The following is a 24,179-nucleotide window of genomic DNA, read 5'->3' as shown; positions in this document are numbered from 1 at the left end:
CTGGTCTAGGATTGCTTGTTCCTCCGTGCCAGTCTGTGCTTCTTGGTCCTCAACATCATTCACAGCAGGTGGTTGAGCCAGGGCTGGGTCGGGGCTGGATGGGCGAGGAGTGGCGTTGTCTGTTTGGTTGTCAAGGTCGATAGTTGGTGAGGATGGCTCTTCAGTCTCAGGAGGAGGCGTGGTGGTATCAAGATCGTCGACGGGAGTGTCGGCTGTGGTTGGAGGGGCAGTTTGATTCTCCGATGGTTCTTGGTTGTTGTTGCTGTTGTTGCCCTTCTTGCCCTTCTTACCGGCCTTCGCATTTCCTTTATCTTTGCCTTTGGCTTTTGACTTCGCCATGGTGGAGTGTTTTCACTGCTGTGTGCCCAAGTACACCTGATGCTGACAGACGTGTTTCCAGTGGGAGAAATGTGGGAATCAAATATTGGATGGTGATACTGGCAGAAAAACAATTGGGGATTTGCTCATCCAGCACAGTACATTTGCAGGTGTGCCCGGATATGTTAAAGATATATTCCGAACAATAGAAGTTGACAGACAAGGATTCTCGATGGTCACTCGATCAGCATGTGTGAATCACACTTTAGGCATTGAGGGACTGGAAGGATTCTAAAAATGGATGGGTAGGGCGAGTGGGCGCAAATAATGGTAATACACGGAAGCAAAGCTGCCAGACTCAGGCAGGCAGACAGTTCAGGAAAGGGAAGTCATAAGAGTCATGATCTGGATTTTGATGTCTGGAATTAATGATAGCCAAGGATAGAAAAAAAAAACCACAATCACCACAAGGAAACGCCAACTAATAACCTGTTTCCAAGTTACTGCACACGAGCCCGAAGCTGTAATAGATCGATCGATTCCATCCAGCCCTGGGGAGGCTGGACTAAACAGAATGCGGACCGAACCTTAGGTGTTGATACCCATTGTGATTTTGGTCTCCCACGTCACACCAAAATAGGACAATACTGAAACCCCCCATTTCCTTCTGGCGCAAAAGAGCGAAAGTACCAAGAAGCGAGGCGTCAACGGCCAACCAGAACAAAGACCACACTCCGAGAACCCAACGCTCGCAGGGTATTGGGCATCAACGGCGAGGCCCATCGAGGTGGCCGGATAGGAGAGAAAGAACCTTCAGGCGGAAATGTGGGGTGGTGACCACACTAATGAAGGATTGATGCGTTGGCCGGTCCTGATCCCGACGTTCGAAGCACTGCATGAATTGGCCATGACTGAGGGCCCAGTCGTAGCGCCCCGACGAGCAATCATGTTCGTGCACTGGAGTTCCATTCTGCTGGCACTGTAGGCGCTGGTGCGCGTTTCTTCCCGCCACTCACCCAACGGGCGGTGTAGACCATTGGCGAGCCAGCACAGCGACCCGCCGTCTGACAGTGACTGCAGAGAACGACATGACCGAGTTGCTGGAAGTAGCGGACTCTCCTCTATGCCGAGAGACACCGTTGTTGACTCGCTGATGCGTTGTGTGAGGCTGCGAGACGGACGTTTGAGGAAGTCGCGTGGAAGAAGGTCACGGGACACGGGATCACGGGGTCACGGGGAGTGCCGGGACGCCCTAGTCCGCATTTAGATAGGGGATCATGTGACCGGAAAGTCTTGGCTGCCTCGACCTCCAACCGGCGTTTCGCTATTGGCATCACAATCAGCACAGCTGCCGGCGTCGCCCATTACCTCATTGCACACCATGTTTCTCGCTCGGCGGTCAGTGCCTTTGCTTCGTCAGGGGCTGCGACACCAGCAGCCTCGTCGGTTTGACTCTCACGCAGCTCACGCTGAGCATGCCCACCACGGTCCAGTGAACGAAAGCTTCGGGGTATGTTCCTTCCCCCCCCCCCCCCCTCCCCGTCGCGACTATGTAGCAATTGACTGGATACGATACTGAAATTTGGTCTACGTTTAGCGGAGCTTCTATGTGACGATCGGTACCTTTGCCTCTGCGTACATTCTTTACCGCATCTCCAAGTCCAACCAGGAGTCTGGCTCGCAATCGTGGATCTCCAGTCTCATCGAGAAATGGACTCCCTCGGAGCAGGTCTTTGAGCAGCGTAATGCCATCCACACCGTCGCCATGGAGAAGGCGGCTCACGATCGTCATCTGTTCGGATCCCAGGGTCCTAGTACTCACCTCGAGTTGCGATCTGCCGAGTATGTCTTTCTTTGATCAGCATGGCATTGCGTTGATGAAATTGGTGCTTGGAGTTCAATATCTAACTTTTTTTCGCCAACAGGATTTTCAACAGCGGATCTATCATCAACGTCTCTCCTGGCTCGGCTGCCGACCTCAGCGCCGTGGCCGCCCACTATCAGCGCGAGAACCAGAAATTAGAGGAGGCGCGTGTTGGGCGTATGCAGGACGGCAAGGTTGTTTCTCTCTATGACTAGAAATCATATCTCCTATCTGTTTTGCTTGGGTGAATCGAAAATGCGTAGCTAGGGGTGTATTATTGTACATATATATGAAAACTGAACTATTGGCACTTGTTGCTGAAATTATCTCAACCCTGTCTCTTTTATTTCTTTCTCTTGGCATTATTTACTGCTTATCTCAAGTATTACTCGGCCCACACCCTCAGACTTGATATCTACCTTTTCCGAGACAGCCAGTTCTCCCCCGGTGGACCCCTTAAGCACCTCCAGGAACTCATCTACCCCCCCGCCCACACCGAAGTAAACCCTCTTCGCCGCAATGTACGCCTTACTCGTCGACGCCTCCATCGTCCCCGATCGACGGAGAAGCTCGACGAGAGTATCCGTGAACGCCTGAAGAGAAGCGGGCGAGTAAATGGTTTCGCTGGCGAGGACTAGCGTCATCATAGGCGACTGCGCTACTGGAGAGAACGCAAGGTCCACAAATGCAGGAGACCACGCACCGGAAATGAAGTTGATGATGATCCCGCGTTGTGCGAGGTCGGTTTGGAATGCCTCCACAAGTTCGGGCGTGATGTCGAGTAACATGTCATCGTCTTTGTTGTCTGATGTAGTCGCGGCCGGTTGAGAAGTACATGCGCTCCATGTGAGCAGGATGTTAGGTAAAGTGACGAGGCGAAGCACTGCAGCATTGTAGTCTGCAAATGTCAGATATGTTTTCCCCTGGTGAGATGATAGCTCAGTCTTGGGCTCAGAAAGCTTTTTCGCAAACAGAGCGAGTGACGGCATGGCGGTTCCAGAACCGAGCTGTTCGTCAGAATAAAATCAGCGCCTAGATCATTTATTTAGTGCCTAAAGGGGGATGTACGTTATACATACCTCGACGACATGAGAATTTCTCTCCGCGTCGCTTGATCTTGATACCTGGAACTGGTTCTCATCGGCAAGTAGCTTGGCGAGGTCCAATGCGCACTCCCAGGTCTTGAAACCACCTTCGTAGAAGTTCGGTGTGATATCGCCTTCTTCCAGATGAGCGATGAGCGTGGCATTGTCTTGGTCGATGCTGTCCTCGGCCATCAGCTGGGCGCGGATGTCGAAAATCTCGCGCCGACCAAGGAGTAGAGGATCTCCCTCTGCCCTCTTGATCGGTATGGTGCTGTATGATATTTGAGAGGGTAATGAAGATAGCTGAACTGAAGGTCAGCAAAGGCCATGTTCGATTCTTTGACAACAACTCAAACAGATAGACTCGAACATACCCAATCTCTCATATCATGTACCTCCGCCTGCACCAACGCAGGAAGAGAACTGACGTCCTGGGCCGTTGAAGGTGCCTCCAGCCCATTATAATTGCTAGCGTCGGCTTCATCTACATCAATATCCTCGCCTGAGAAGCCGAAGCTGAACCCAGACATTATGATTTATTCTTGATGGCTAGTTTGGTAGTATAGAAACTACAACAGATGTCCAAGATTCTGGACAAAAAGGTGTCACACAATATAGCAAGCTGGACAGGATATTAGTGTGAAGTTTATAACTATGGCATTGTTTACTTACTCCTGTAGATATATTTGAAGTTTTATCTAACACTGAACAGTCTAGGTAGAGTCACATGCAAAAAACTAGTTGGGCGTAAAAAAAAAAATATGACTAAGCAATGGTGTCTATCAACGCTGGAGTAATAGTAAGAAGTTGGAGAAATAATTGCGAATTGAAGATATTATTCTGTATTAACAAATATGATGTGTATTTATGTATTCTTCATATGTATGTCTTGCAAGAAACTGACGCTGGTCATAAAAGCCAGGATGCAAACACAAGATCAAGTCTATATCATAAGAACATTGAAAAGCGAACCCACAAACTGAATAATAGTCTATGCACTTCCATTAGTTCCATTGGAAACTGCAGGAAGAACAGCCAGTTTCAGCGCTTGGAGCACGTCCGCCTTGAGGTCCTCAGCGTCCTCGACACCGCAGCTCATGCGCACCAGATCGTCAAACACACCGGCAGCCTCACGCTGGTCCTTCGGGATACCTGCATGGGTCATGCTGGAAGGGACCTCGCATAGACTCTCGACCCCACCTAAGCTCTCAGCCAAAGTGAAGATCTTGGTGTATTTGCAGAACAAGTGGGCGGCCTCCTGGCCTCCCTTGATGCGAAAACTGAGCATGCCTCCGCCCATCCCGTCACGGTGCTGCTTGACGGCGATGGCACGCTGCGGGTGGGAGTCGATGCCGGGGTAGTTTACTGAGATGACATGCTCCGAGGCCTCGAGCGTATGTGCAACGGCGGTTGCGTTCTTGGTCGCCTCGCGAGCGCGCAGGTGCAGGGTCTTGAGACCACGGTGAGCAAGCCAGCAGTCAAACGGCGATGGGACCGCTCCAATGGCATTCTGAAGGAAGGTGAGGCGTTCCTTGAGAGCATCGGAGTTGAACGCTGCCACGCCCATCAATACATCCTTTTTTTTTTGTCAATATTCGCTTGGATAACTTGACCGAAACAAAGATAAAACCAGAAGAAAGGTGAGGGAAGAAAACCCACCGAGTGTCCGTTAATGTATTTAGTCACCGAGTGAACAACGATATCCGCTCCGTGGTCCAGAGGGTTCTGGACATACGGGCTCATGAAGGTGTTGTCGACAACCACCAAGATGCCATGACGATGAGCAACCCCGACGATTTTGCTAATATCCACCAGACCCAGCGTCGGGTTAGACGGGGTCTCGATCCACACCAGCTTGGTCTCGTTGGGGCGGATCAATTCTTCCACGTTCAGCTCAATGCACGGCGAGAATGTCACATGTACCCCGTGCGCCGCTGCGACCTTGGTGAAATACCGGTGAGTACCACCATAGACATCTGAAACGGAGACGACATGCGAGCCCGCTGCTAGCGACTGAAGAACCACGGCGGTGGTGGCAGAGCCAGAAGAGAAGGCAAGGGCATATTTGGCGTGCTCAAGGGCGGCGATGGCCTGCTCGAAATTATCCCTATACACCAGTCAGACGTTTCCATCCCACACACAATACTCGGAAGACTCTAACTCCAACTAACCGGTTGGGATTCGAACTCCGCGTGTATTCATAGAGGCCGACAGGGCTTCCGACACTAGTCTGGGCGAAGGTAGTGGAGAGGGAGATCTACGCGCGCAGGAAGAGGAGTCAGCGATAGTGGCTCCCTTGATAAGAGGAGGTCCCCCTCCCTCTCTTTCCAGTGCGATCACTTACCGGCTCGATAACAGCGCCAGTGACCGGATCATGAGGCGATCCAGCGTGGACGGCCAGCGTGCCAAACCCGCGCTTTTCAACCAGGGGCACGGTGCCGTTTTGGAGGGGTAGATCTTGGCCAGTCATCTTGACGTCGATAGTTGAACGTCCGGTAGTAAGAGGGGACGAAAACCAAGTATAGATTAAATAGTAAGAGACCTCTCTTCTTTGAAAGGTTTTTGGGGAAAGTTGAAAAGAATAGAAACTGTAGAAGTAATGCTGCCTCTGCGCAGTTCCAAAGTGTGGAGAAAACTTATTATCAACCGCAGGCTACACGCGGTTCAAAGCCGATTCGAGGCGAAATCTGAATTGTAAGCAGAGTCACACAGTAAGCATTCGAAGTTCCAGTCATTTGTCGGCTTGGCTCAAACGCAATTCTAGTTACATATGGGACAATTGGAGATGCTGGGCTCCTATTCCGCCGGAACACCGTGGAATTTCCAGGTACCCTGTCTATAATAATGGCCGTCCGCTGTTGATGTCTAGCATTTAGCGTACGCTACTTGATGCTTATTATTATTTTAGAAGTTTATTCCTCATGGCCCATTAATAAATTATTATTAGCTTATCAAATTACCAGTGGTACGTACCTACTATCGAGGAATGTACTCGCTGTGGATACGATAACTAATAGAAACTGCGAGTATTTCCGGCGGTAGCCGCTCCAGAGATGGCATTATTAAATACAATGGACATATACATGTAGAGATGTAGTGAGAAGGAAGTGGTGAGTCCCTGTGTATCTCGATCCATGCCTGGTCGTTTTCTCTTACTCATACCGAGTTAACTCACGGAGCAAATTCACAAACGTAGGGCCTGTATAGTGCCTGAGCAGAGATCAACTAGGTCATGACGTTTTGGTAGCAGCCGTTCACAAGCTGGCTGTTGAGATTGTGTCCATCAGAATATTTGGACTGTAATATGGGGGGGATCCGTGTGAAAGTGCCTGATATAGCCAGGTCATGACCACCAGGAGGTCGGACCGAGACCTGCCATTTGCATGGAACCCTATGAAACGGTCAGAAACAGACTGCAGTAGGAGTTTCATCACAACATACAATGATCGAATATGGAGCCTTTCTCTCCGCCGGCGTGCCATCGGCCAGCGGGGGGGCGTTGGGGATCTGATCGTGCCATTCTTCCATTTCCACCCGAAAACGGACGATCTCGCCAACATCGAAGTAGAAAATGGACCCCTCTTCATTCTGCCAGATCCATACCTGGTCTGCTCTGTCACTGTTGTGGGTTAGCAAGTGTTACCAAGGGCATCTAGAGAGTAGAATCGTAAACTCACAATCTCGCTCCATCCAGGAGCAGGTCCGGGGGAACCAGGATATCGTTGAAGAATTCTACTCCGACTGAGGGATATCCTTTAGCAGTAGCTCTGGCAGCAGAGGCAACCCGATCTTACTTTTGATGCCATTTTCCGTAGCACTCGTGATTTTTCCAAGCACAATTTCACCTTTGAACGGCCGGAAAACAATAAGACGGAACTTGACTAGGAATAGTATTAGAAGAATTCACTGAGAAGAAGGAACGTTGGAATCTTTGACTACCATTGACGTTGACTAGACCTGTACCATGGCCAATGAGACCGTCGGACGACTCGAGCAAGTCATAGAATCCAATACAAAGCCCAACTTTTTGGATGACCTTGAATAGCAAGAAAGATCAGTGACCATACAGCGCGAGTGACATCGCCAGATACGTACTTTATTCGCGTACTTCGCATTGATATTGTCCTCCAGGGCCACCGCACTGAACTTTGAGAAGTCTTCGGGGGAGATCTGGATCAGATCTGAAACAGTGGTCTACGGAACCAGTCAGGATCGCTTTGATATATGTCAACTAAAGCACCTACAAGAATAAACATGGTGTCGCCAGCTTTCAACAAATGCCGGTAAAATTTTCGGGGAGGAGATCGCAACTCGGCTCGTATAAAAACCCTTTCAGATGGTTTCCATCCTTGACCGGGAGAACCAAGACCGACAGGCAGGTCAGTAACGCTCAGTCTCCGAGCATTCAAGGCCCATGAAGCCTTCCCACGTTGTTGTTGCCGTCGTCGTCGTTGCGGCTTTGGCCAGTCGCAAAGGGAAGTCTCGTTGGACGTGCACGTGACCTGGCGTTTCTGGGTCTTTTTCTTTTTCGGAACGGAACAACAGCTGCTGCCACGCCAGATCGAGAGGAGCAACTGTGGATATGGCACGAAACAGAGCCTCGTCCGGTTACAGAATGCAGTGAGAGCATGGCAGTTCCCCTGCCAGTCATCAGGGAGCTGCGCATCCGTCCAACAACACAATGAGTTCGCAGGGCTTTTCGTTTCCGCCACCACCACCGCCGCCGCCTCCCCAGCAGTCGCAGACACAGCAGACACAGAACTCCTATCCCTCCGCCGCACCGTATGGCCAGAACTATCATAGCCAACGGGGCGGACGCGGTGCGTACGGGCCCCATCGTGGTCGGGGTCGGGGCTATGGGAACAGAGGAGGAGGCCGCGGTGGGCACTATGGAACTGCGAATACACCATACCCGGCAGTGAACTATAACAATAGCTACAGTACTGCTCAGCCTCTGACGGCTCAGGGTTCCAACGTGTCCAATGTACAGTACCCTTCGAACCAGCCAGGTTTTGTACCATCCGCTCAGCCATTTGCCCAATCGCCGACGGGTCACACGCCGCACTATCAACCCCAACCAAGCTATGGTACGGGATACGGCACACCGGGCAATGTAGTCCACTCGACTCCCTCATACCCGGCACAGCCGTCGTCTCTATACCAGTCCATCACACCGTCACCGCAACACGCGACGCAGTCAGCTCAGCCGCCAATGATGGGGCCTCCGATGCGCTGGGGGTTTGAATCACAAGCTTTCTCTGGTGCTCACCACGGTCAAGGACATGGAGTTCGAGGGTCGGGCTCGTATGGACATGGAGAAAAGTTTGGCAGACAAGGGAATAAGCGCGATCATGTCTCAGCCTTCGGGAAACCTCAATCAACAACTCCCCGAGTTCCCGCTCCACCTCCAGTACCGAGCTTCGGAAATCCGCTACCGTCCAAGCCACCTGCGTCGGTAGATGCCGCGCGGAAACCAAAGAAGAAGAAGAGGCGGCACAACCAGCTTGGACTGACACCCAAGGCTGAAGAACACGAGTCCAGTGAAGAGGAGGATGACGTGGATGAGGAATCTAAATTTGCAGCCGCTGGCAATCCTACCGTCACTACTCTCCAGTTCACGTACAAAGGACGCACTTCTACATTGCAGTCGCCCTCGGACATTGCGGCGTGGATTGAGGAGCGGAAGAAGCGATTCCCGACCCAGGCCAAGATCGAAGAGAGGAAGAATGCCCTAGCAGAAGCGAAGAAAGCACGTGAAGAAGCCTTGCGACAAAAGGATCAACGCAAACAAGAGGCTCGTGCTCAGCAGGAGCGGGAGAAGCAAAGCCGTCAGGCGCAACAGAAAACAGACACTACGAATCCGGCAGACGTTGCTGAAAAGGCCAAACGGCGCGCGGAAAAGTTACGGCGGAAACTCATGCGAGAGGAGCAACGACTGGCCAAGGCGGAGGCAGACGCCGAGCGGGCTCGGCAGAAGGTCGAAGCCTTGCAGAAAGAATCCACCGAAGGGCCGGACGGTGCAGCTCAAGATGAGACCGGCGAACATGGTCAGACTACTGACGACACGCCGACTGTGCCTGCGGCAGAGAATATTGTCGGCACTCCGGTTGTAGAAGACCAACTTCGAGAAGAGCCTGTTGCCGGTCCGTCCATTCCACTTCCCAGCCTAGCAGTCACCGAGGAAATCATACCGTCTCTTGCCTCCTCCGATACTTCGGATAACGGTGACTGGACATCCTCCAGTGGCTCGGATTTATCTTCGTCCTCCGAGTCAGAGGACAGCGAGGAAGACGCTGCGCCGGAGGAAGCGTCTTCGCGCCGGCAGCAGCCTGAGCGGGTCCCACCTCCGCAGCGTGGTGAGATCAAGAAGAGACCCTGCCGCCATTTTGCACGCAACGGCCGTTGCACGCGTGGCGACAACTGCAGATTCTCGCACGAGATGCCGGACCGAAGCAACGCCAAGGCCAAGGCCACAGAGAAGAAAGGGAGGAAGGGGTTATTGCAAGCGGTAAGCTAGCTAACTAACTCACTTGAACCGGGTTTCATTTACTGAATCCTGCTGACATTCTACAAGCTCCTTGACCGCCAGAAACAAGACGAAGACCGAAAGGTGATGCAGGCGATCATGTGGCTTGGCGAGAATGGCGTTCTGGACGAGCCGGAAACTTCTTCTTCTACCCATCCGCCTGTGCAGTCGACCGTTGAGCCGGATAATAGCCAGACAGCGCCCGTTGAGAAACCGAATTGATCTAGATTCTTTAGAGCGATGTCTAGTGACGCATACGCTTAGACTAGGAGATAGATATTGTCTATATATGGCTTCATTAGCCAAGCTCAGTTTTCAAATTTTATATACGGATATCTTCATTCATTTTCAGTTTTAAGGTAGCACGCTGGATATTGATCGTGTAGAAACGGGGCATCCGAATGAAAAGACGGCCTTGATGAACAGAACCAGCTATTCAACGGTAGATCTTTTGACCACATGAGAACTGGATAGGAAAAAGCCGGCCATCTGTTCCGAAGATCTGTTTGTGTCCTGCTGCGGTGGTGAGATGATCTTGATTGGCAATTCTGCTATAATCAGATAGGGTCCTGAGGACGGAGGGGATAGAAGTATATATGCTCGATAACTTGCTTGTGTCTAACTTTGGAGAGCTGACTCGCTTGAAAGTCCCTAGTACGAATGGGATATGTAGTCTCGGTTGAGTTCGATTCCTGGTGGACTTTTTCTGTCGACAGCGTCCAGCCAGTTGCCTGGATTATGATTCGATTTTCTATGCTCATTTCTCAGCCTCTAACCACATCCTACATATTCCGTACTCCGTACTCCGTAGTCTATGTGGTAACTACTCATGAATTCTTACTCCGTATAGTCGTTCTATTTGTTACTATGATTAGGTACTACTAGTTGATGCCACTAGTAGCAACGCTATACAAAGTAGTTCTAGTTTCCGCCAATGCGTTGATCTCATTTATGGGTCTGATGAGATGAGATGACATAGAGTAGTCACTGTGTACTACATACTCCATAGTTCCTAGAGCGCTAGATAGTATAGATTACATTATAGATATACTAGAGAGAACAGGAATAATAGTACTTGGACTGTTAATTATCTCATAAGGTAAATAACCACTGTACTAGCAACACTAAGAGCCATGGGAAATTAGATGAAGGATTTAGTAGTAGGAGTAGTGTAGTAGTAGTAGTGTAGTAGTAGTAGTAGTAGTAGTAGTAGTAGTAGTAGTACACTCCTACAATTAATGGCTAGTTAAAGGAAGCCCCGCTTAGCAAAGCTTGGTAGGCGCTGACACTGAGAAAGTGTGTCGCATATTTGAGTCGCTAATTATGGAGAAAATCAAAATATAGAGCAGAGACAGTGGAAGCTAAATTTCGTGTAATATGCAAGTAATATATAGGTAAGACATATATATATTACCATGCAGCATCAGGGTAAGATTAGCCTATAATAACCAGTGAGAGCCGTACTCCGTAGCTACGGGTAGAACTACTAGATAGATACAAGGTACCTAGTAGGTACCTAGGTAGAATAGAAAACCTCGGGTTCGGTATAGGGAATTCCTCTTAAAATAGGAAGGTACCCAGTTAAACACAGACTCAACCATGGACAGCAATTGTACTACAGCACCTTAGGTACCCAGGTACCTACCTAGTAAGGTTAGTAGTACCTAGGCAACAGGCATATATCTGTCAATTCTGCCGAGTGCTGGTTGGCCCCCGGAGATTAGGCCTGCAGTCAGCCACTAATCAGGGCCACAGGGCCACAGGGTCTTGATTTGATTTCCCGGCGCTGCCAATCAGCCCGAGCAGCGCTGGCCCTGAACCACCCAACGAAGCCCAAAACGCAAATAGTGCCGGCCTCGGGGCGTTGCGCTTGTCCTCTCTCGGCCGGATTTGCCTGTGCTGAGGCAGGTACGAAGGACGGAGTACCTTACATAGTAGGTAGGTACTCAGGTGGTAAAGTGGTAAAGTGGTAAGGTGGTACGGAGTAATTATGGCCTACCTGTGTCTTCGCCTCTCGCGCCTGCCCTCTTCTTCCCTTGTCCTTTTCTCTTCTCCCTCTCTCCCATCACGACTTTCCTTCGTATTCATTCCTCTTTTGTCCACGAGACAGTCCATTCTTTCGCTTTAGCATATTCACCGTCACTCTTTTTGGCTAATTTGCCTCTATACCCCGTTTAATTACACTCCCGGTTATCTGGTCTGCTCAGCCGCCTCTTATTTCTCAAACTATTCCAAACCTCACTCTACTCACAAAATGCGTGCCAACATCATCTCCGTCGCTGTGAGCACCCTCGCCACGGTTGTCGCTGCGACTTCCGATGCGTCGAATCCCTTCAATGTCCCTTCTGGTGGCTACAGCTTCACCGCTGGCACCCCGACTACCATCACCTGGGAGCCGACCACCAGCGGTACCATCTCGCTGATTCTGGAGTGGGGCGATGTCCTCGAGGTCGAGGAGGGCATCACTCTTGCTTGTGAGTAGTAACCTCGATGTCGTTTATAGCTTTCCGATTCTCGGTATGGTATGCCAATGTATGCTAATCATGGACCAGCTGGAATCTCCAACTCGGGATCCTACGTCTGGACTCCCTCTGCCGATATCCCGGTCGAGTCCGACTACTCGATTGAGATCATTGACGATGCCGACACCTCTCTGACCGACTACATGCCCCGGTTCACCATTGCCGGAGTCACCGGCACCGTGTCGACCACCGCGACCTCGACCGCTTCTTCGACCAAGTCTACCTCTTCGGCCTCTACTTCCTCTTCCTCTTCTACTAACACCCTGATCACCACGACCGCCTCGGCCAACTCGACCGCCACGGTCTCGTCCACTGGACCTGTCTCTGCTAAGACTTCGTCGGTCGCTACCGCTACCGCTGCTTCCACCACCGCTGCGGCCGCTAGCACTGCTGCTACCTCCGGCTCTGCCAGCGCCTCGTCCACCACCGTCCCCGACGTCAACGGAGGCATGGCCACCCGGGTCTCTGGTGGTCTGCTGGCCCTCGCTCTTGCCGTGGCCGCTCTCTTTTGATTGCCGAGATGATGACTCACGTCATCTTCGTTGTTCCTTCTGGGTTTGGGAGATGTGCTTTCTCTCTTAATTATTTTTCTCTTCTTGTTCACTATTTTGCCTTTTGGCGGCCGTACAGCCATTCGATGGGTTATTCTTTTTTTTTTTTTTTCTGGATGGTATCGAACTATTCAATCACACTGTCAGTGTATGTCTCATGTCTATGTAATCAATCGTATTAACTAGTTTACACGGAGTACGAGTATTATTTTATTCCTTGGAACCTTGCAGACGGCAACGTACTCATAGTACATACAAAATCAGGTACATAGCTCGTAGTTATGGTGTGCATTTCCTTGAGACATTATGATCTTTTGTCTATCGCGAGATAGTACTACCTAGTACAGAGTAACCAACCAACTAACTACATCCTAGATACCTACTCAATCCTCAAATACAGAGTACTATATACCCAATCAGTCCTTAGCAGTACGGCACCCAAATCATAGGCTGGAATTAGTGCACTAACCCATCAGCAGTACCAGCTTAACTATATAGTACCTAGTACCTCCTAGGTACCTACCACAACACCTCCATTGCACAATATAAATACGGTATTTTTACCTCCAAGCCGGGAATAAGGTATAGTCACTTTTACTTAGTACCTGCCCAGATATTCTACACCAGAGAATCCTTCACCTTTTCTTTTCTGCAGCGAGAGAATATTCCCAACCTTTGCTCTCGCACTTCAGTCCAAGCGCGTAATCCCGGTGTGGCGCACCGCGATTCCCAGAAAAGACAATTTAAGCGGACTTATAACTGCAAGCGTTCGACCGGCGACCTTGGCGATGCTGCGATACGAGCAGGAGCACGGAGCGTTCTACCCTCGCTGGGTATTATTGGGCGGGTGGCTTTGGTAAGATATTGATAGGCTCTGCGGAGAGTACCTAGGTGGTTAGCAACCTATTGACTAACTGGTTAGGTACCTACACTTCTTCCTATCCGTACTACTCAGTAGGCTATGAAGTACGCTATGGAGTAGGTATGGAGTAGGCTATGGGGTTGAGGCTGAGTCTCAGGGTCTCAGTTCCCAGGGTCTAAGGTCCCAGGGTCTCAAGTCTCAGGGTCCAAGGCCCTAGGGTCTGGGCTCTATAAGTTGAGTGTCAGCCTAAGCACTACTTGTACTGACTATTTTGTCAAGTACAAAGTCGTACGACTACACTCACCTCAATGTTGTTCGCTACATTTCTGACCATCTCGGCACTGGCCTGGCAGGCCCACGCGCAGACCAACATCACAGCCGACGTGTGCGCAGACCCGACGGCGTATACCACCTGCAACGGCGATGTGGCTACCCAGGCAGCGACATGTATTGATGCCTGCGATGACTATGATATCTGTGTTCTCGCCTGTGGATGTGTGATGTACCAGGAATACATCAACTGCATGGCGTCAACGTGTTGGAATCAGGTAGGTAACTATTTTTCAATACAGCAATGCAAATCATGAATTCTTAACTCTGTCTCTCTTTTTATATATATATATATATTAATACAGTAATGCTTAACTCTACAGGTGTATACATGCGAATATCAGAAATTTATCACAGAATACTTTGATTATTGCGACTTGGCTACGGTCCCCATCCCCTTCTGGCCGGCCCCGAACGACGCCCCCAACCGCTGCTCCTGCAACCTAGGACTCATCTACGAGACTGCCTTGGGATTCGTCGCCGAGGAAACCGACTGCCTCAGCAATGCCACTTCGCTGGACTTGACGGACCCCGAGAAGGCATCAGAGGAGGATCTGGCCTGTAACTGCTGCGCCGTCAGTGGAGGATTATCAGCGTACTTCTTCCTTCTCTCCCGACTATATATATATATATATATATCAAGCTAATTGGTAGGATCTATGAAATCTGCCCCGATACGATCCCCGCTCTCGCCGGCGCAAACGAATGGCTCAGCATCGCCACGGGATACGGCTACGCCACCGACTGGTCCTCCTGCGGCACCTCGATGGACGAATTCAACTGCATGGCCGATCTGGGCTTCAAGGCGCCGTCCGAGAATTCCACCACCTTCTACCAACCGGGCGATTTCCCTGCCAACGGCACCCACTCGCTGTCTAACGTCGGGGGAGCGGTGACGGCGCCTCCGAGCGGGAGTGTCATGTCCTGGCATCAGAGCACCGTCAGCTATACCGTGACCGCGTCGGCGTATAATAACAAGAACCAGGCCATCACTGCTGCGCCGGCGGCGGAGACGGGCACGAGCACCACGACGGGCACTGCCGGTGCTGCTGGTGCCGGTGCTGGTGCTTCTACTACTTCCAAGAGTGGGGGGGTTTCTCTGAGTTTACAGAACTGGGCGTATATCGTGGTTTTGGGATCGTTATTATTGGTCTTAAATATGAGCTAGACAGCCATTCTAGTAATTAAATGGAATAAGAAACGTTAATGAAGAATGATTTACCACCCCGGAATAACCCGCTTGAGAAACACCATGAACTTCCAGAATCCAACGGCGTATTCGACGTTCCCGAGCGGATCGACCACCTTCGCCGGGAAGGCAATGCCAGCCCCGTACAGGCCCGGAATCACACGGCCGTGCTGATCGTAAAACCCGCCCGTCTCATGGTCAAAGTCCGGCTGAAGGAGGGTCTCCGGCTCAGCCTTACCGGCTTCTCGCAGGGTGAGTTGCGGTAAAGGATCCCGCGTGTAGCCTACGGCGTGGACGATATGATCGCAGGAAGGAAAATGGGCATCGAACTGAGCCGCTTCCTGCCCATCGCCACAGTCGATCTTGGTGATGAACCGCCCGGCCTCTGATTTGGGGAGCCGGTCGTCTTCAAGCTGCTGGCGCGCAAACTCGGCCGCCAACCCTTTCAGCCCGGTGTTGTCGCGTAGGATCCAGCCGTCCATGAACTCTGCGTAACGGAGCGGGTGGCGCGTAAACCATTTGATGCGGAGATCGCCGTGCGAGCTGCGCGCCAGCTGCACCAGGTTCAGCAGGGCGAGGATCGCAGAGTGCGAGGCCCCCACTACGGCAACAGTCTGCGGCGTGTGTCGGTCGAGACGGGTGGCCAGCTCGCTCGGTTTCAGCACAACGTCCAGGTCCAGCCGGTTCATCGTGCTGAGTGGGATGGGCAGGTTGGTCGGCGACGACCCCGTGCACATGATCAGCCGTGTTGTTTCGATTTCAATATCGCCGCTTGTTTGTCGGATAGAGACCGTCCATCGAGACTGTTCAGAAAACCATTAGAAACATCCCACATATAATATAATACCAAGTATATAAAGATTGCTTACATTTTCTAATGTTGCGGCCGTGACTGTCCCTACGCATTGGTCCACCTCGTCCATCCCCACAATCCCATCTGTAAGAGCGCGAACCATGTCCGCTGCATGGTCCAGCGTACACGTCTTGTTCTGGTCGAGTTTCGAGATGGTCAGGAACGCGTTCGGGATGGGCGTCGAGCTGATCACCGTCCGAAAGGGCTGGACCGCTGTTGCGTAGGCTTGAAAGAACGACACTTTCGTATTACTACACCATTAGACCCTTCTCACAACTTAAAAAAAAAAACTGAGCATCGGCTTCTTACCTAGGAACTTCTCGGTATTTCTTGTTCACACGCCCGGCCTCGAAACACGGATCAACCCAGGCAATCCGCCCGACCTGTCTCTCCAGCAGGTTGCCAACAACAGCCAGACCTGCTGGGCCGGCGCCCACCACCACCGCTGCACACCGCTGAGGCAATGCCATAGCAGACTAGATAAGAGGGACGAACGAAAAAAAAAAAGAACGGGAGTGGCAGAACCAGAATATGTTGTATTTGGAATATCACTGTATTCTATCTAGTCGTAGAAGAATGCGTGTAAAAAGAAAAGAGCTCAAGAAAGGAGAAGGGAACAAGAACAAGACGTGGAGTTATATCAAAGACCACCCCGAGAATATCGCCGAGAGGGAGGGAGGGGGGGAGGGGACCCAACCCGGAGATTGATTGGCAAACTGCATGAGAGAGTCGCTATCTGGCCACCATCTTGCGAATCTGACACCAGATCTTGCAAATCAACTCTTGGTTAAAGCAGTACTCACGTACTCAGGTACACCAAAACTGCGCAGGTCTGTCCGGTATCAATCGCCGATTGCATATTGTTCAATCCCCGGACACCAACCGGCCAATGGGCATTCATCAGTAGTGGTTTCAATCGGCGATAGGACGTAACGGCAGCCCCGAGATCGGCCCCACATAGTTACCGCTCTGGACTCGTCCGATGGGCAAAGAGCCTCGCAGTTTGATTTCTGGGAGAGAAGGAGAGGCCATCAAATGGCCCTGGCGAGTAGGTTTGTCCAGTCGGGCATGGCTTCTAGGCACGGTAGAGGCAAATTTGCGGATGGGAATCGAGGCGAGGGCTTCCTTGTGGACAGGGGCTTTTATATTCTTTCGTCGGAGCTGCGGGTCGGCGAGGCTTGGCGATTGCGTGATCGTACGAAGAATAGATTGGATGATACAAGCTGTTAGGTAGTATTGTATGTAGTAGTACAAGTACAAAGTACATTTAGCTAGTACAATAAAGTATCAAGTAGAGTAATAAGTCCTAGTACTCCGTAGAAGAGTTCTTACTGAATGTGCTCTGTTTATGGGGTAGAAAGTGGAGATAGTGGGGTATAGTTTACTACCTACTCCGTATACTCCGTAGAACTACTACATAGATCAATGAAATTCATTACTACATATTATCTACATATACATTAGACGGCCCAAAACACACGGACAGACATGCGCTCGACATGGTTCGACCAAGCCCGGAACCTTGCGCGGCCAAACACGGCGATCGAGTCGCCGATCTCGAGCTCGCGGACGGTCCTGCCGTCGAGCGTGGCCCGGCCTCGCCCCTGTAGCTTCTCGACCGTCTCGGCCTCGTCTGAATCGGCCGCGACGTTATCGAGATAGTGCCATGTCACGGTGAAGTGCTGCAGCGTCCCCGCCGACCGAGCGTTCGACTGTAGCTTGTTTGCCCGCGGCAGGAGTAGCGGATCGTCGGGCCCAAAATGTCGTCGTTGCTGTTCATGGTGCTGCGGCTGCGGCTGCGGCGGTTCCTGCTGGTACCTCTCCGGCGAGTGTGCGGCATGCACGGTCTCCGCGTCGAACCATGTCCACGAGTGTTCGAACCGGTCGTGACCCGTCGATCCATCACCAAACCCTTGGTCGTGCGAGGAGATGCGGAACTCGATCTTGCGGCAGGGATGAATCGTCCGGTGGGGGAGGGTTCGTGGGGTATTCGATGGAGATCCCAGTGTCTAAAAATAAAAACCGGATTAGTCAAAAAAAAAAAAAGAAAAAGAAAAGAGAGTCATGCATAAACCATGTATGGTACTACATCACTAGTCAAGTAGTGAATAATGCGGGGGGGCTCTCTCCCTCTCTCTCTCTCTCTCTCGTGGAGAAATGCTTACACTTTCATCATAACACAGCGGTACCGACCTCACCAGCTCGCGATCAAGATCCTGGGGAATGATGACGGGTTTCTTCATCCGCTTTTCGACCGATGGCCAGTACTCGGCTGCATCGATGATCATATCGACAATCTCGACGGGGAACCCTCCCGGGCCGATCTTCCACCGCAGCATATGCCGCACCTTCAGCACATCGACGACACTCGGGTAGTATATTTCATCTCCGGGGACTGGCTGCGGTTTCTGTCGCTCTTCTCTGCGCGTCAGCCGATGTGGTGGTGCCGTATGGCGACGGAAACCCGGGTGCCGGAATCGCGGCGCATAGTACTGCAACGCTTGCATCATCATGACAACGCACAGTAGTAAAGAGATGACGGTCGAAAAATCCAGCTTGAAAGAATAGCACAAAGCTGGAATCGAACTGGAGCTGGAGCTGGAGCTGTAGGGGGGAGGGGGTTAAAGACCGTCAGATAGACAAAAAGCTATCTCTTGCTGAACCTATCACAGTGTACTTTCCAGGCAGCAGACGAATGCACTTCCAAGCAAGAGGCGGACGTCAAACAACCGTAATTTGCTCAATCAGATGCACGACCCGATAGTAATCAGCACTCGACGGTGGTGGCTCATCTGTGTAGCAACTGGCAAGCAGGTGATTGAACGCGAGGCGAGATGCAGTCTCCTTATCTGAGGAGGGGGGGAGGCGAGGCTGGCCTGGGCTTTGAGTTTCTTAATGTATTCTCAACTCAACATTCCTGTCCGCCACAACAACCGGTCATGTTTCTCTGGCATTTGGCAGGTATGAGCATAAGTAGGACAGAGAGGCAAATCCTTGCATGCAATGGGAGGCAGAACAGGTGACGCAAAAAGGAGGCCTTCTTTTTTCTCTCGAACGTGAGCTCGCGTTGGACGACTTGATTGTTCCGTCGTCGTATGACGTCAGCCTTGCACGTGCCACACGTTGTCCGACTCCGACAGCCTTCAGGAGACTAGAACTGTCAAATTGACAACATCGGAATGGATTGAACGCTTCGTTTGCCTGTTCTTTATCTCGGTTGACTCGGTTCAATCAAAAGCATCAGGGAACTAAATGGTCTCATGATTATTCCCAGGAATTTTGAATTCGACAATGGTGGCGAAAGGGTCATTACAAGAACCATGAATCTCCCTGTGACTTGCATCTTTGAACTGGTACCGTGCCTTGGAAGCTGATATCTAAAGCTATAGCTCATATAGAATATACTGTGGATTGCTGCTCGGAATCGAGAGATTATATTATCGGAGAAGAGTCTTCCAAAACTGATGAGAATGAAGAGTATGCCATTAACTCAGAAGACCTGCCGCTGGCCCTGGCAAACTTGTCTGACAGGCCGGCTTCCAGTGATACCAAGGTAGGTGCCTCTTTGACTGTCATACAAGAGTTACTACTAGTTATGTTGCCTGTAAATGGTATCATTTTGCAAGATTGTTTTTTTCAAATTGAATCAGTCTAGTCACCTGATCATCTAAGCCCTAACACAGTAACACGTCTAGCTTGAGAGGACTGAATTGCAAGAGATTTGAATGACGTGAAATGGATTCTTTTTGACTATAGCCTGGGGAAAAAAAAATATACAATATGAACGCCTCCTATGTGCTCTTCGTCTTCTTCCCCCCCGCTGCCTTGTACGCCGCCGCACGTTGACTGCTGCGATTCTTCGGCTTGCCCCTGGACCCACGGCTCTTCGTCTTAGCCTTGATCCGCGAGCTCCCCTCCGAGGCCCGGTGACCTTCAAACACGAAGGAAGTCGAGCCTGGCGCGTCCCCACGCTTCATCTGGGCGGCACCGGCACGGCCAAACAGTTTTGTGGCGCGACCCTGTAGCGTCTTGTGGGCGGTTCCGACTCCCAGAACCTTTTGTCTCGGACCGGGACCGCTGCCGGTGTTATTGTTGTTGTTGTCCCGGCGCATCTTCTTTGCGCGAGTCACCCGCAGTTTACGAGGGAGCATGGGCGGGAACTTCTTGCCGTCCAGTAGGAGGGCGCTCTCGACGCAGTTCTCGTCGTAGAACTGGACGTAGGCGAAGCCTTTGCCGACGCGGGTTCCGCGGTCGCGCACCACACGGACGGACTCGACATGGCCTTTTCCAGAAGAAGAAGAGGCCGCGTCCTCCTTGGAGCCTCCAGTAGAAGTGTTCGCGTTGAAGGTCCGCCAGAGACCTTCTTCGATGTCTGCAGGGGCAGCTTGTTTCTTCCTTTTCTTGTCATCCTGGGGGTCAGCGGATTCCAGGTCCACAAAATCCAGGTTGCCAACGAATACACAGCGTTTGTGGTCGATCTCAGACGGGTGGGCAATGCTGTCAACGCGCAGATGGCGATCAAGAACCACGGTCCCGTTGAGGGCAGCAGGCGCCTTACGGGCGGCCTGAATACTGGTGTAGACTGCGTATGCGTTTGTGCTGGGTGTGGTCTCGTCCAGAAGCTCTTTGCGGGCAAAGGAAGCCCGCTTGGGGACTCCGCCTCCGCTTGCAAAGGCCGTCGAACGGAACCGGATGGACTCGACCTTGTGAGGACCGGTGGATTCAGGCAGCGTAGCGAGGAAAGAGGCAAGGTGCCGGAGGAGGGTTTTCTTGGCAGACTTGGACTTGATGGCCTGCGTTGAGACATTGCCTAAGAACACGGTGCGCTTGGATTTCTCGACCTCTCTGCTTTGCGCATCCGTCCCCGCTACGCTCTCGTGCTTGGGCACGTCGGGAACGTCGTCAGAGACATCAGAATCGCCATCTTCTTCGTTGGAGTCGTCGGCAGATTCCTCAGCTTTGTCCTCGCTGTCTTCCTCGTCGGTCTTCTGTCTCTTGGACTGTTTCTCGGCCCGACGTTTCTCTGCCTCCTTCTCTTCCTCCTTTGCAACACGATGCATGTATGCATCTTCAAGGTTATCATTTGCAGTTCCTCTCTTTCGCTTGCGACTGGGGGCCTCAGAATTTGATGTCTCTAGTATAGTTGCAGCCTGCTCGTCGCTCACATCTTCCATGTCTTCATCTTCGTCCCCCGATGCGACTACCAAGTCAGATACTTCCTCGACGTCGTCGGCATCATCTGATTCCTGGTCCTTCGAGACTGGTTTCGGGTTAGCCGGTACTGTCGGTGCTTTGACTGGGCCAGCCTATCAAGTAAATAGATTCCATCAGCACGGTCTGAAAACAAGTAACTTTCCTCACAGGGATTAAGTAGCCATTGAATACGCACGCTTGTCTCAAACAGTGAAGCTAAAGTCGGATCAACACCACTTTTCCCACTCAAAAAGGGAAGTGCATTCGATGTCGTCGTCTCCGACTTCTTGGAGTCCTTGGCCTTCACGGCCTTGTCGGACTGGGACTTTGTCTTCTTGCCCATTGTAGATAATCCTGTAGGCCTTACTCTTCAAGATAAAACCCAAGCAACCAAGAATCCAATCGCTGCGTGGTGAAGTGGGCGTCGAGCAACTCCTCCAGACCAGGCCGAACTTTTTTTCTTCTCTGGCAGTTCAGAGACAATCTCGAGTCTTGGCAACCTGTTATCAGTCACGTGAAGATAGGCAATCCGAATTATCTTTGTCTGCGCTGGCTTGCCTAGCACAAAGCCAGTGGCTCAGGTACTGCGTACTGCTTGGTACATCTTAGATGTACAACATGCTGTTCCTGGTATTTCGGATTGGGTAATGCCACTGATTTGCTTCTCAAGGCCTTTTCCAAAGTCTGAAATGAGGAAGCCCCGATGCATACCTAACAGCTTGTCTTTCCATAAACACAGTCTCTAACCAACTTATCGCCTCTCGAAACCTTTTTTTTCCATAGACCTCCTAGACTCACTGTTTCAACCCTAGGTACCTACATACCTACACCATTTTATCTGTTCCGTAGCCTCTGTTGTCCTCTCGTAGACTCCCTACTCCGTCACTCTTGTTGAGACTGCAAATGACGACGTCAACCGAATCTGGCCTAGCCAGGCGGTGAGTTGTGCCGGGCAGAAAAAGATGGCAGCAGCAGCCAAAAGTGCACTGAGTGAAGCCGACCCTGGATGCGTCTGCCGCCCCCAGTCCCACCGCCTGCGACGCTTTCTCCTCTCGCTCTCCTGCGCACCCTCGCAGACTCTCCCAGACCGTTTCCCCCCCGGCTCGTGCCTTCAAGCTTCTTGCTGGATTGATTCACCTCGGACTTTGCCCCCGCTTGCTACAGCTCCCCTTCCATGCCGACGTCTATTCTGCTGCGCCTGTGCCCTGTGGTCATGCCCGCTTCCTAAGCCCACCAGCAAACCCCCCTCATACGCTCTCGCCTGCGCGACACCCGGAAGAATATCGTCAGTGCCGATCGGGAAGTACAAGCTGCTGAGAGGCTCGCCAGCCTATTGTTGCAGTTCTCATACCTGTTGGGGACCCGGTTCCTGTGTGGAAGCAGACCTCGTCGCGGGCAGCTAGCTGTTTGGCGCATTGCTGGACCGGTACGTTCCTTGTGGTCAACAACCGCAGAAAATCACCCTGTGACTGCTTTCTTTGGGATGAGCGTTGCATCTGCCAACACTGGACCATCGAGTGAGCATCCATCGCGTTGCCGGTCTTCCTTTCCGCCCAACGCGATCGGCTTGTCGCTGTGGTGGTGAGGGTGTTCCCGGCAGTGGTGATCAATCTCCGCACCGCCTTCTGAGACTGCTGGCAACCTCCCACGCAACCATTTTTCCAGGATCGCTTTTCACCGTTGTTTTTTGTTTGCTTTGGAACCGCAATTGACTTGACCTTTTGCTAGTAATCAATTCAGCCCGATTTTCACCTCTTCGTCTCGTTTTTCGGCCGCCACCCTCGGTCTGCGGGGATAACACTCGACTGGGTTTCCCTTCCTCGCCTCTCCTCCGCTACAAGTCTCCCTCGCATATTGTTGAAAAATCGTATATGGAGGTCGCAGAAGGCAGAGAGTCCGCTCCCATGGGGTCGTCCACAGGTGCGGGTGCTACGATTGCCAATGGCAGTCATCACGATATTCTGCTGGACGATTCCTTATTGGATGATGGACGATCTAGCAGTCTTAGCGAAATCGACGACGTCTCGGATGATGAGCCGTCGGATTACGAGCCTGTGCAGCTAGACAAGCCAACCTCAGAACCACCCGAAAATGACTCGGAAGCCGAGACTGAACGAATCGAAGACTCCCCAAATAAGCTTCGGCCGAGAAAAGACATCATTGTGAGCGCCGGTGGCTACGGCGCTAGCCCAAGCAAACTGGCACAGTCTACCACCTATGACGATGTCGATGAGGACGACGAACAGGCTGTAGATGACTCGCCGAGCAAACTTCGCCGGTCATCGAAGAACGATGACGTGGTGGAGTCTACTGAAGACCCGCACGATGATTCAAATCTTTCCGAGCTTCTTCGCAAGAAGCGCAAGCGACTGGAGCCGGGAGAAGATACCGAAACCGATCCGGATGAAGAAGAACCCCTGAAGAAGCGTCGTGCCTCGGTGAAGAGTGACCTGAGTGAGCCTCTCGCCGATTTGGATGAAATACCTCTCTCCCCGGACCCGGCCGAAACCCTATCCAAAGTGAATGAGGGCGAAACACCAGTGGAGGATACAATGGAAGATGAACTGCCGGTGGTGGCCCCCAAAAGCAAAAAGGCCAAGAAGGGGAAACGAAAAGCAAGGAGAGTTCGCGATCTAGATGAGGACTCGGAACTGGGTGCGTCGGGCGAGGCTGCCACTGAGGGCGGCGTCGATGACCAGCTGCTCGACGAAGATGACGCAGCCGAGCGCGGTGAAGAGGTCGACGATGCGGAAGCCCTTGCGAAGTTGGAAGAAGAATGTAAGTATCGGGACACCAAAAGTGCTGGACAGAAAGGCTGATGACTCCCACAGCAGCAAAGAAGATGTCAGCCATGGATTCATTGGCAGTGCTGGAAAAGGAATTTGC

At 51.7% G+C, this 24,179-nt stretch overlaps 11 protein-coding genes across 11 annotated transcripts in view; 5 read left to right on the top strand and 6 right to left on the bottom strand.

Annotated features, from left to right (window-relative positions):
- Positions 1–1,699: 1,699 nt before the first annotated feature.
- Positions 1,700–2,397, top strand: ASPZODRAFT_98048 (hypothetical protein; the record flags this gene model as incomplete). Its single annotated transcript, XM_022730570.1, has 3 exons — positions 1,700–1,828; positions 1,916–2,160; positions 2,244–2,397. The coding sequence occupies 3 exons, from the start codon at positions 1,700–1,702 to the stop codon at positions 2,395–2,397; spliced, it is 528 nt and encodes a 175-aa protein (XP_022580791.1).
- Positions 2,398–2,544: 147 nt separating this feature from the next.
- Positions 2,545–3,797, bottom strand: ASPZODRAFT_66941 (hypothetical protein; the record flags this gene model as incomplete). Its single annotated transcript, XM_022729412.1, has 3 exons — positions 2,545–3,189; positions 3,262–3,570; positions 3,642–3,797. 3 exons carry the CDS (start codon positions 3,795–3,797, stop codon positions 2,545–2,547), a joined length of 1,110 nt encoding a protein of 369 aa, XP_022580790.1.
- A 461-nt stretch (positions 3,798–4,258) lies between these two features.
- ASPZODRAFT_142898 (hypothetical protein) lies at positions 4,259–5,737 on the bottom strand (the record flags this gene model as incomplete). Its single annotated transcript, XM_022724897.1, has 4 exons — positions 4,259–4,843; positions 4,927–5,374; positions 5,439–5,524; positions 5,612–5,737. 4 exons carry the CDS (start codon positions 5,735–5,737, stop codon positions 4,259–4,261), a joined length of 1,245 nt encoding a protein of 414 aa, XP_022580789.1.
- An 873-nt stretch (positions 5,738–6,610) lies between these two features.
- ASPZODRAFT_142897 (hypothetical protein) lies at positions 6,611–7,523 on the bottom strand (the record flags this gene model as incomplete). Its single annotated transcript, XM_022724896.1, has 7 exons — positions 6,611–6,658; positions 6,709–6,886; positions 6,945–7,008; positions 7,062–7,148; positions 7,207–7,303; positions 7,363–7,461; positions 7,512–7,523. The coding sequence occupies 7 exons, from the start codon at positions 7,521–7,523 to the stop codon at positions 6,611–6,613; spliced, it is 585 nt and encodes a 194-aa protein (XP_022580788.1).
- Positions 7,524–8,242: 719 nt separating this feature from the next.
- ASPZODRAFT_43282 (hypothetical protein) lies at positions 8,243–9,955 on the top strand (the record flags this gene model as incomplete). Its single annotated transcript, XM_022728336.1, has 2 exons — positions 8,243–9,775; positions 9,842–9,955. Coding segments are annotated over 2 exons (1,647 nt in total), but the record flags the coding sequence as incomplete, so codon positions are not given.
- Positions 9,956–12,047: 2,092 nt separating this feature from the next.
- Positions 12,048–12,827, top strand: ASPZODRAFT_152461 (hypothetical protein; the record flags this gene model as incomplete). Its single annotated transcript, XM_022725856.1, has 2 exons — positions 12,048–12,267; positions 12,346–12,827. The coding sequence occupies 2 exons, from the start codon at positions 12,048–12,050 to the stop codon at positions 12,825–12,827; spliced, it is 702 nt and encodes a 233-aa protein (XP_022580786.1).
- Positions 12,828–14,027: 1,200 nt separating this feature from the next.
- ASPZODRAFT_41516 (hypothetical protein) lies at positions 14,028–15,037 on the top strand (the record flags this gene model as incomplete). The annotated part of the gene is made up of 3 exons (XM_022728324.1): positions 14,028–14,276; positions 14,382–14,653; positions 14,713–15,037. Coding segments are annotated over 3 exons (846 nt in total), but the record flags the coding sequence as incomplete, so codon positions are not given.
- Positions 15,038–15,251: 214 nt separating this feature from the next.
- Positions 15,252–16,800, bottom strand: ASPZODRAFT_2092057 (hypothetical protein). The gene is made up of 3 exons (XM_022727698.1): positions 16,410–16,800; positions 16,117–16,351; positions 15,252–16,050 (listed from the first exon to the last, which is right to left on the bottom strand). The coding sequence occupies exons 1-3, from the start codon at positions 16,568–16,570 to the stop codon at positions 15,277–15,279; spliced, it is 1,170 nt and encodes a 389-aa protein (XP_022580784.1). The 5' UTR covers positions 16,571–16,800; the 3' UTR covers positions 15,252–15,276.
- Positions 16,801–17,012: 212 nt separating this feature from the next.
- On the bottom strand, positions 17,013–18,610 carry ASPZODRAFT_16874 (hypothetical protein; the record flags this gene model as incomplete). The annotated part of the gene is made up of 3 exons (XM_022726874.1): positions 17,013–17,323; positions 17,581–18,109; positions 18,266–18,610. The coding sequence occupies 3 exons, from the start codon at positions 18,608–18,610 to the stop codon at positions 17,013–17,015; spliced, it is 1,185 nt and encodes a 394-aa protein (XP_022580783.1).
- Positions 18,611–19,891: 1,281 nt separating this feature from the next.
- ASPZODRAFT_67069 (hypothetical protein) lies at positions 19,892–21,636 on the bottom strand (the record flags this gene model as incomplete). The annotated part of the gene is made up of 2 exons (XM_022729424.1): positions 19,892–21,406; positions 21,490–21,636. The coding sequence occupies 2 exons, from the start codon at positions 21,634–21,636 to the stop codon at positions 19,892–19,894; spliced, it is 1,662 nt and encodes a 553-aa protein (XP_022580782.1).
- Positions 21,637–22,196: 560 nt separating this feature from the next.
- ASPZODRAFT_167262 (hypothetical protein) overlaps positions 22,197–24,179 on the top strand; it is a gene marked incomplete at both ends in the record, with an annotated part of 3,360 nt that continues 1,377 nt past the window's right edge. Inside the window, 4 exons of the mRNA XM_022726817.1 lie at positions 22,197–22,231; positions 22,370–22,578; positions 22,636–22,719; positions 23,022–24,071. Of these exons, the coding sequence (XP_022580781.1) occupies positions 22,197–22,231; positions 22,370–22,578; positions 22,636–22,719; positions 23,022–24,071 (1,378 nt within the window). The remainder of the gene's footprint in view (positions 22,232–22,369; positions 22,579–22,635; positions 22,720–23,021; positions 24,072–24,179) is intronic.

The sequence above is a fragment of the Penicilliopsis zonata genome (assembly GCF_001890105.1).
Source record: "Penicilliopsis zonata CBS 506.65 unplaced genomic scaffold ASPZOscaffold_8, whole genome shotgun sequence".
NCBI classification, from domain to species: domain Eukaryota; kingdom Fungi; phylum Ascomycota; class Eurotiomycetes; order Eurotiales; family Aspergillaceae; genus Penicilliopsis; species Penicilliopsis zonata.
The sequence above is the reverse complement of the archived record's forward strand: the minus strand, read 5'-3'. Positions and strand labels throughout refer to the sequence as shown.